General features: G+C 43.0%; 1 protein-coding gene across 1 annotated transcript; it reads left to right on the forward strand.

Moving 5' to 3' along the window:
- The first annotated feature begins 2,178 nt into the window (after positions 1–2,178).
- Positions 2,179–9,942, forward strand: LOC121787962 (cysteine-rich receptor-like protein kinase 2). Its single transcript, XM_042186808.1, has 8 exons — positions 2,179–2,583; positions 3,858–4,252; positions 4,323–4,445; positions 4,545–4,672; positions 8,647–8,857; positions 8,939–9,170; positions 9,231–9,381; positions 9,462–9,942. Exons 1-8 carry the CDS (start codon positions 2,192–2,194, stop codon positions 9,783–9,785), a joined length of 1,956 nt encoding a protein of 651 aa, XP_042042742.1. The 5' UTR covers positions 2,179–2,191; the 3' UTR covers positions 9,786–9,942.
- The last annotated feature ends 501 nt before the right edge of the window (positions 9,943–10,443 follow it).

The following is a 10,443-nucleotide window of genomic DNA, read 5'->3' on the forward strand; positions in this document are numbered from 1 at the left end:
ACATACTACAAACTTTACCAAAACTGATCTACACCACACTAAAAAATAATTATGATACGAAAAAGTCTGTTAGTAAGAAGCTACGAATTTATATATAGTTACAAAATATGGCCAAGACCAAGAAATATCTTAACACTAATGAGACAAAATGGAATTTATATATAGTTACAAAATATGGCCAAGACCAAGAAACATCTTAACACTAATGAAACAAAATGGAATATATTTACGATTTAATAAATGTTTAATTACGAATGATGATAAAATGAAGATAATTGCCTATAATGGAATCAGTCTTATATTTCGCTATTTGCAATCGACTGTAAATTGGAAATAAAATTAAGTGTATGAATAGAGAATAGTTAATGCCTTCAATTTCTGACTTTTTATATTTTGCTAAGAGCAACCGCAATGGCGCCCGTCCCGGCGGACGTCCGACCGGCGTGCCGGACGTCCGCGCGGGACGTCCACCATTGTGCAAAGGTGACAGGGATACGGACGTCCGCTGCGGACACCGGAGTTCCGCGGCATTCCTGGGACGTCCGTGCCGACGTCCTTGCGGACGTCCTCAATTGCGTTGTCCGCGCGGACGTCCTGATTATTTTATTTTTTTTTTTTGAAAATTCTATAAATACGGCTCGTTGAATTTCATTTCATTCACCCCACTTGTATTAACGAGTATCTCTCTCTCTCTCTAAATACTTTTCTTTCGAAGATAAATGGAGCACCACGATAGTGATTCCCCGGCAACGAGCGAGTCACAGGGACTGATCTTTTCCGTTGGCGGAAGTACCCCAATGTCAGCTACGATGTCCAGAATGGCGGGGATGATGCCCCAACCCCAAATGACGGCGGGGATGATGCCCGGGTACTACAACATATACCCGCCTTGGTATGAGATGATGCCCCAAATACCCGGAGTGAGTGCCGGAATGACCCCAATGCCGGGGATGATGCCCGGAATGCCGGGGATGATGCCGCCCCAGATGCCCGGGATGATGATGTCAGGGATGATGCAGGGCTCGCCTGTCGCTGCGGGGTGGAGTATGTAGGGGGTCCCCCAATCACCGGTGGACAATGTCTATCGCCACTATATGGATTTACTGTCGACGGAAAACCCACCGAGTACTCCTCTCGAGACTCAGTTCACTGGCATCAAGACGTTCTCGATGGAAGAGTTGGGGCTATCTCCGATCCGGGATTCTCCCACAGACGCACCAACGGCGACAAGGAGGAGGGGGAGGACAGGGAGAGGGAGTGGCAGGGGACGGGGCACTACCTCGCCTGCGGCGGGGTACGATGGTGAGGCGGTGGCCGCTGAGGTGGGAGAGGGATCCAACGGGAAAAAGAGGACCGTCTGGAGCACAGAGGAGTGCATCGCTCTTGCGAAGGCGTGGATCAGTATAGTGGAGGATCCATATATCATGGCTAACCAGCATATCGACAGGATGTGGTGGCGCATTAGCCAAAGCTACCCCCAATTCAAACCGCCAGGGGGAAAGACTCACAACGGAAAGCAATGCCAGAAACAATGGGTCCGCCGAGGCCCAATCGGTAGCTCCTACCCAAAACGATCCCGAGCTCCCCTCACTCGCCCGCGTCGCGCAACATGAACCCTTGTTACGTGGAATGGTTGAATGGCGGACATCGACTGATCGCCATTACAGGTCGTCGCTGAAGGATATCATCAACAGTATGTGGCGCGATTTGGGGTTGGGAGACATGGCGGAGAGTGGCGACGAGGGGACTACAGGTGGGGACAACGAGGGTACTGACGGCGGGAAATCCGAGGAGTGAGACAGCGGTTTTTTTTAACTATGTAATTTTTTTAAAATAATTATGTATGTTTTTTTGTACTATGTATGTTTTTTTTTAAAATAAAGTGGTTGCAATTTCTCCGTATTTGTGTCGAAATTTTAATTCCATAAATTGTTTAATTCCGTAAATTGTTTAATTTGGTGAATTTGTGAATTTTTATTATTGTGGGAAGTCCGTCGGGATGTCTGCCACTGTGCGGTGAGATGTCCTTATGACGTGGCAGTGCAGTAAAAAGTTCTTATGACGTGGCAGAAGGTGTTTTTGGGATGTCCGCTAGGACATCCGCACCACTGAGGATGCTCTAAGTTGACTCCATAAAATAAATAGTCACCCACCAGCACACAGACAAACAAGCTTAGTACAATTCAGATCAATGCCAACCACAACCAGATGGAGCTGTTGGCCCCACCTGCTTATCACGGCGATCGCCGTCTCGATCTGGTGGCAAAGAGCAGAATCTCAGCCGCAGATTAATCTGCTAAACAAGGGATGCAGCCAGTATAATGCAACTAATGCGGCCGATTTTTTCGACAACCTCAACGCCACCTTCAGCAACATCAGGGCTCAGCTGTCGGGCGGCGGAGGGAGGCTGTTTGCGACGGCGGAGCAGGCCAGGTCTTCGGACCCGGCCTACGCCATGGCTCAGTGCAGAAACTACATGACTGAAAGGGACTGCCTGGCCTGCTACGACGCCGCCGTCGCACAGATTCGGAACTGCTCCGCCGCCAATGGCGCTCGGGTTATCTACGATGGCTGTTTCCTCAGGTAATTATTCTATCTTTTCTCAACCATTTTGGAACGTTTTTTCGTATGGTGTTGATTTGGGAAGGAAGAAGTGATTTTGCATAATCGTTTGATTCAAACAATATAGGCTGATTGTAATTTGGAAAGTTATTGAGAATATTTATTTTGCTATCAATTAATGATAGTAAATGAGTTCAAAACATTTTTTTTATGAAAACAATTTTTATACTTAGGACATTAAAAGAAGGAAAAACTAGGATGTGTATTTTCTTGATATGCAATCAAGGAGAGTTTCGAATCAAAAAGACATCAGTAATAAATAAAGATGAATAAGTTAATCAAATATAGATTAGGTGAATTTTGATATTCCACCCTTGAGGTATAGCATATAAATGGTCGATATAAGTCATACGAATGTTATAATAGTATGACATTTAGCAAATCATTCTCGAAAAAAAAAACATTAATTCGTAGCTCAGGGAATTAGTTTAAATTAATAAAAGGAAAAAGTATTACTATAATATTTTTGAGATTCATGTTTTTAGAAATTAAAATGAAATATGTAATTTCTTAATACAACTTGGCAGATATTAGTGGATCTGTTGGCAAGTCATTTGGTTTCATGTTCATATGAATTTAAAAATGTTTACTTATTCCATATGACAAGGCTCTATCTGAATTGTTTTGCCAACACATTTTGGTTAGTGTCAACACCTACAAAGGAAATAATAAATAATACAGTAACCCTACGTTAGAAAATAATAAAAATAAGTAAATTAATAAAATATCATACAAAGTTATATGATCTATACTGCAGGCCGGCACATAGTCATTATCACAAATTTATATTGTTTGTATGAATTTTCTTCATTCCTCTATACCTCCTTTTTTTAGGTATAATTTACCTTTTACAATATACTCCAAGTTTTTCAAATTTGTTTGATATTCGTATTCAAGATGTTGTATTGAATTAAATAACCTCATTTTTGTATTTAATCCCTTATAACTAAAAATAAAATTATTTAATTTTGTATAGTACAACCTCATTGACCACTATAATATGGTGATTTTGCTTGAGTCTGATAGTATCATATAAGTAATCACATGATCATGTCAGTGCCAGAATCCTAATTGATTGCAAAATCATTAATTAGTTTGATAATTGGCAGACAGATTTTTAAGTTTGTACACGAAACTAGAATTTGACAAATGCAAATTAGCCTTTTAGGATCAACAGTTCATCTATTTTGCCTATTTACTGTTGAGAATGCTTCTTGTTTCCACCTGACTACAAGGTATGAAAGCAACAACTTCTACGATCAAACAACCCTCCCCGGAAACGTCCAAATCTGCGGCAACCGATCGGCGCCAGAGGCGGCCGTTTTCAGAGCAACGGGCGAGGCATTGCTAGAGGATCTTACACTAGCAACACCCAAAATGAATCCCTTTTACTCAGCAAGCAAGAGCTCCGTCGCCAACTTAACTGTTTACGCCGTCGCGCAATGTGCTCAAACCATCACCCAAGATGGCTGCAGAGATTGCCTAACCGTTGCATACCGAAACGTACAGGCCTGCTTGCCTGATGCAGATGGAAGAGCCGTTGATGCAGCTTGCTTTTTAAGATATTCCGAGGCTCCCTTTTTCGCTGATAATCAGACGACAAACATCGCGCCCTTTCTAGGATCAAGAGGTAGCTACTACTACTCCATATGTTCCTCGTTAATAGAGGCATTTTTTAATCTAATGCATTGTGTTTTTAGGGGATTCAAACAAGAAGAAGGCGATTATTGGCGGCGCGGTTGGAGGTGGTGGGCTTGTTCTTATCTTGGCTGCCTTCTTGTTATGGTACAAGTTTGCAAGGAAGCCGGAAACTTCCCAAAGAAGTGAGTGTGAATTAGAAAATATGCAAGCAATATATAAGTTCTAATAATACAAGGACTTTTGGGAAAAGCGAACAATATCATACTAATATTGAAATGCAGGTGACATTTTGGGGGCAACGGAGCTGCAAGGTCCAAACAGGTACAGCTACAAAGATTTGAAAGCGGCAACAAGCAATTTCAGTGAGGAAAATAAGCTCGGGGAAGGCGGTTTTGGAGATGTATACAAGGTAGAAACAAATACACGTATGAGATACGCGATTTAGTGGTTTTTGTTGGGATTTACGCACACAAGGCTTTCACACACTCAATAAGATCACACACACACTCACTGTTGTATGAGATCACACAATGCAGAAAACACACACACTCACACTTTGAGTATTGAAGATGATAAACTTGGAGAGAAAACTGGAAAACTCTTTATTGATTAAACTCTACTCTAAACTACATACACGGTGAGCTATTTAAAGCTCCATAATCACGTAGCAACTGCTACTAACTAACTACAAGAAGAATCAAGAAAGCAAGAAGAATAACCGCTACATCTCAGCTAACTAACTGCTGCTCCAACGGCTAGTTCGGCTAGGTTGCTTCTACCTTCTCGGTTCAAGACCGAACTCCTTCTTCGGCTCAATACCGAACTCCTTCCTCGGCTTACAACCGAACTCCTTCTCGGCTTACAACCGAACTCTTCCTTCTCGGCTCATTCCAGCTCAACGCCGAGCTTCCTTACCGAGCTTCCTTACCGATGAGCTTACCGACTTCTGCCTTCTTCTTCTCGGTTAGTTCCAGGCTAGTTCCAGCTCGGTAAGCCGAGCTTACCGAACTCCTTTCTAGCCGAGCTTCTTCCAACTGAAATGAGCACTCCATTATTACAATTCTCCACCTGAGGGCTCATCTCAGTTCTTGCACAAACATTGATCAATTTCTTGCAACTGATCAGCTTCCTCTCCTTTCCATCTGTATTCAGCTTGGATTTGTCCACCAAAATCCATGTTTTGTTCTTGAGTAAAGACTCTATTTCCTCATTCATGGCTTCAATCCATCTTTCTCTATCTTTACTCTGCATAGCTTCTTTATATGTGAGTGGATCTGCACCATCAATACCTTCAGCTGCACACAGAGCATAATACACAACATCAGAGAACTTTGTTGGTGGCCTTGTTTCTCTTCTAACTCTGTCCCTTGCAAGCTGATAGTCCCTGATAGAGTCTGATATAGACTCACCAGCCTGGTTGCCCTGAGTTGGAGCCTCTTCTTTATCTGAATCAGACTCACTCCCCGAGTCAATGACTCCACCTGCTCCTAGGCCAACCCCCACAGGCTCCACCTTGAAGAAATCATCCTCATCTTCATTGGAGTCCGGCTTATCTTTCAGGAATGGCATCTGATCCTCCAAGAACACCACATCCCTACTCACCAAGACCTTCTGCTTACCGGGCTCAATACACCAGAGCCTATACCCCTTAACACCTCTCTGATACCCCAGCAAGATACATTTCAGAGCCCTAGCTTCAAGCTTACTTTGCCTAGCATGAGCATAGGCTGCACACCCAAACACCTTGTATTTTGAGTAGTCACTGTGAGCTCTATACCACATGTAATCAGGAGTTTCAGATTTCAGGGCAGTAGATGGGCATTTATTGATGAGATAGGCTGTTGTATACACAGCCTCACCCCAGAATCTGCTGCTCAAACCAGACCCAAGAAGTAGGCACCTCACCCTCTCTAGGATTGTCCTATTCATCCTCTCCACAACACCATTTTGCTGAGGATTACCAGGAACAGTCCGGTGCCTCTTCATACCCTTCTCTTTACAAAACAGATCAAACTCAGCAGACAAGAACTCTAGGCCATTGTCTGTCCTTAAGCATTTAACACTTCTACCCTTCTCTAGCTCAACCTCCTTACACCATATCTTGAACTTTGTGAGTGTTTCAGATTTTTCTTTAAGAATATATACCCACAACTTTCTTGTATAGTCATCAATGATAGCTAGATAATACTTTCCTCCACCAATTGAACACACCGGTGAAGGCCCCCAAAGATCACTATGTATGTAGTCTAAAGGGGCTGTAGAAGAGTGAATACCTGTAGGATAGGGTGCCTTCTTAGCCTTTCCAAGTATACATTGCTCACAGGGGTCCATCTTGTTGAAATCTCCAGAGATCAGACCCTTCTTGATGAGTTCTTTCAAGCTTCCTTCGGCTGGGTGGCCCAATCTCTTGTGCCATAGCATTATGGAATCATCTGACACTGCATTGCTTTCTCCATCAACAGCCTTAGCCTTCAGATAATAGAGAATATGCTCTCTGTCAGCCTCCATCATCACTGCATCTCCAGATTTCACAAACAATTTTCCTTGACTCATCAATATGGTGAACCCTTTCTGTTCCAGCATTCCCAATGAGATGAGGTTCCTCTTTACTTCTGGAATATACCTCACCCCAGTTAGGATCTTTATAGAGCCATCTTGTAGGCTTAGCTTTACCTTCCCTATTCCTTTGATCTGACAAATGTGGTTATTACCAAGAACAACCGTACCCGATGCTTCTTGAAGATCATGAAACCAGCTTCTATTGGGGCACATATGGAATCTGCACCCCGAGTCCATAATCCACCTATGACTGACCCCACTATTACTGATATTCATGAGTTGAGCCGGGGGATCAGCACTCTCCACACAATCAGATTGATTGTGTCCCTCTGAGGCCATCTTTCTCTTCCATGCATGACAATCTTTCTTCAAATGTCCAGGTTTCTTGCACCAATAGCAAGCTCTGGTTTCCTTCTGAGCATCTGAACTTGAGGGTTTAGGGCCCTCAAACTTCTTCTTGAAGTTCTGCTTCTTGAACTTCTTCACATTCAAGGCCTCTGCAGCTTGAACATTGGAGCTTGCAGAGCCTCTGTTGGCTGTCTTCTGGAGTTCTTTGGCCATCAAGGCTGAATAGACTTCTGCATAGGTGATAGGTTTATCTCTTCCATAGATAATTGCATCACTTAGCTGGTCATACGAGCTAGGTAAGGCATTCAATGTGAGAATGGCCTTATCCTCATCTGAGATCTTGACATCAACAGATCCCAGGGCATCAATGATCTTGTTGAACTCCTCTAGCTGCTCAATGATGGACCTATCTCCAGAAAAACTATAGGCATACAGCCTCTTCTTGAGATACAGCCGGTTAGCCAAGGATTTGGCCAAGTAAACTTCATCTAACTTGTCCAAGATCTCCACCGCAGTCTTGGCTTCTTGAACTTCCCTCAAGACCTTATCTCCAAGGCACAGAATCACGGCAGAATGTGCCTTGAGCTGCATCTCCTCCATCTTTGCCTGAGCTTTTTCATCAAGCACTGGAGCCTTTCCTTTCTCATCTGGTTTTGCAAGAACTGCCGCCAAGCCTTGTTGAATTAAAACCGCCTTCATCTTCATCTTCCACAGGCCATAATCATTCTTGCCTGTGAACTTCTCTGCATCAAGCCTTGCTGCCATCTCTGAAACCGTTTGATCCTCTGCAAATCAGCTTCAATATCCCTTTCCCACAGACGGCGCCACTTGTTGGGATTTACGCACACAAGGCTTTCACACACTCAATAAGATCACACACACACTCACTGTTGTATGAGATCACACAATGCAGAAAACACACACACTCACACTTTGAGTATTGAAGATGATAAACTTGGAGAGAAAACTGGAAAACTCTTTATTGATTAAACTCTACTCTAAACTACATACACGGTGAGCTATTTAAAGCTCCATAATCACGTAGCAACTGCTACTAACTAACTACAAGAAGAATCAAGAAAGCAAGAAGAATAACCGCTACATCTCAGCTAACTAACTGCTGCTCCAACGGCTAGTTCGGCTAGGTTGCTTCTACCTTCTCGGTTCAAGACCGAACTCCTTCTTCGGCTCAATACCGAACTCCTTCCTCGGCTTACAACCGAACTCCTTCTCGGCTTACAACCGAACTCTTCCTTCTCGGCTCATTCCAGCTCAACGCCGAGCTTCCTTACCGAGCTTCCTTACCGATGAGCTTACCGACTTCTGCCTTCTTCTTCTCGGCTAGTTCCAGGCTAGTTCCAGCTCGGTAAGCCGAGCTTACCGAACTCCTTTCTAGCCGAGCTTCTTCCAACTGAAATGAGCACTCCATTATTACAGTTTTGTTGTTGAAACGAAGATGTTGGGACTCATGAACAGGCGACGCTGAAGAATGGGAACGTCGTAGCAGTAAAGAAACTCAACATAAACTACAGCACAGCAAAGGCAGATTTCGAGAGTGAAGTTAGGCTTATAAGCAATGTACATCACCGCAATCTTGTCCGTCTACTGGGATGCTGCAGCAAGGGATCCGATCTTCTTCTCGTCTATGAGTACATGGAGAATGGAAGCCTCGACAGATTCTTATACGGTATGCGTATGTACTATAGCTATCGCATTTCTCCAATGCGCGCTTTATTATATCACATAAACATGAGTGATTGTGCATTAGGCGATAAACGCGGATGTCTGAAATGGAAACAACGGTTCGATATATTATTTGGCACAGCGAGAGGGCTTGCCTATCTGCACGAGCAGTACCACGTAACCATCATACATCGCGACGTGAAGCCTGGAAACATTCTACTCGACAAAGAGTTTCAAGCCAAAATAGCTGATTTTGGGCTGGCAAGGCTTCTCCCAGAGGACCAGAGCCATGTTAGCACTAAATTTGCTGGCACATTGTAAGTCATGTTAACATTTACAAATTTTGTTTTGCATTGTAACTGAGTGGTGAAATTCAGGGGATATACAGCGCCAGAATACGTGGTCCACGGCCATTTATCAGAGAAAGTTGACACGTACAGCTTCGGAGTTGTGATCCTGGAAATGATCAGCGGAAGAAGAAGTAGCGACGTGGATGTGGATGCCGAGACTGGATACCTTATGGAAGAGGTAAACCAACCCCAATTTGTTTGAGGCCTTTTGGGAGTGGCTGTCATAATAGTAAACGCCATCAATATTTGTGGTTGCAGGCGTGGAGACTGTACGAGGGCGGGATGCATGAGAAGCTAGCGGACGAGACGTTGGAGGCGGATGACTATAAAATTGAGGAATTGAGGAAAATGGTGGAAATTGGTTTGATGTGCACGCAGTCGCCAGCGTCTTCAAGGCCAAGCATGTCGGAGATTGTGGCGATGCTTCTAAGCGACGGATCGTTGGAGGGGAAAGTTCCAAGCAGGGCAAGTTGGAGCTACGGAAACTGGGTTGGTGTTGGTGGTGAGACGAGTACATCGCGAACAACAGGATCGACTGCCACTAATGCTACTAACTCCTTCACACACTTCACAGGGCGCTAGCAAATTTGTTGAAGGATCATTTGTGGATGTCTTGTCATGTTTTACTTATTTTTAATAGCAAAAGAGTGTTATGATTTCTATGTTCACACAATTTATGTCAACAATGAACTGAACTTTGTTATTTGCACATTAGTGGTTCATACTGAACTTTGATTTATTGTATTGTGTTTTTTCACCTTTTCAATATTTTAGACTAAAATGCCCCTCGTACCAAGGAGGGTATTTTTGGTACATTTTTAAATTCCAAATAATTACAAACATTTTTCTTTAAGGTATTTTTCGGTGAATTCTTAATTTTCATATGTACTTGGTTGTTTGTATTACGATTTTAAAAAAAAATATTGTTGTTTACTTTTAGAAGTTATTTTTTAGTAACCAAACTTGGCCCACGTTGGATGGACCAAGATAACACTACTTTGAGGCTTGTAACTGATTGGGTCTATTAAGCATGTAAAGAATGTTCGCATCATAAATATTCTCAGCCCTTATTATTTTATTTCTACCAAACTCCAATCAAAATATCTGCCAAATTGAAGTACATTATAATTTCCATAGTCCAGCCAAAACTGATCATCATAAAATTTATTGACCAGCAGCACCCTAGACATTTTATTGATTCACCAAACATGAACCACAATTCTAAATGCCAAAAATTGTG

The sequence above is a fragment of the Salvia splendens genome, chromosome 22, assembly GCF_004379255.2.
Source record: "Salvia splendens isolate huo1 chromosome 22, SspV2, whole genome shotgun sequence".
NCBI classification, from domain to species: domain Eukaryota; kingdom Viridiplantae; phylum Streptophyta; class Magnoliopsida; order Lamiales; family Lamiaceae; genus Salvia; species Salvia splendens.

What these genes read in the sequence shown, in the direction of transcription:
- LOC121787962 (XM_042186808.1), top strand. Translation starts at nt 2,192, where the DNA reads ATGCCAACCACAACCAGATGGAGCTGTTGGCCCCACCTGCTTATCACG. An exon ending in GCCCTTTCTAGGATCAAGAG is followed by an intron (nt 4,253 to 4,322) that starts GTAGCTACTACT and finishes TTGTGTTTTTAG; the next exon opens with GGGATTCAAACAAGAAGAAG. An exon ending in ACTAAATTTGCTGGCACATT is followed by an intron (nt 9,171 to 9,230) that starts GTAAGTCATGTT and finishes GGTGAAATTCAG; the next exon opens with GGGATATACAGCGCCAGAAT.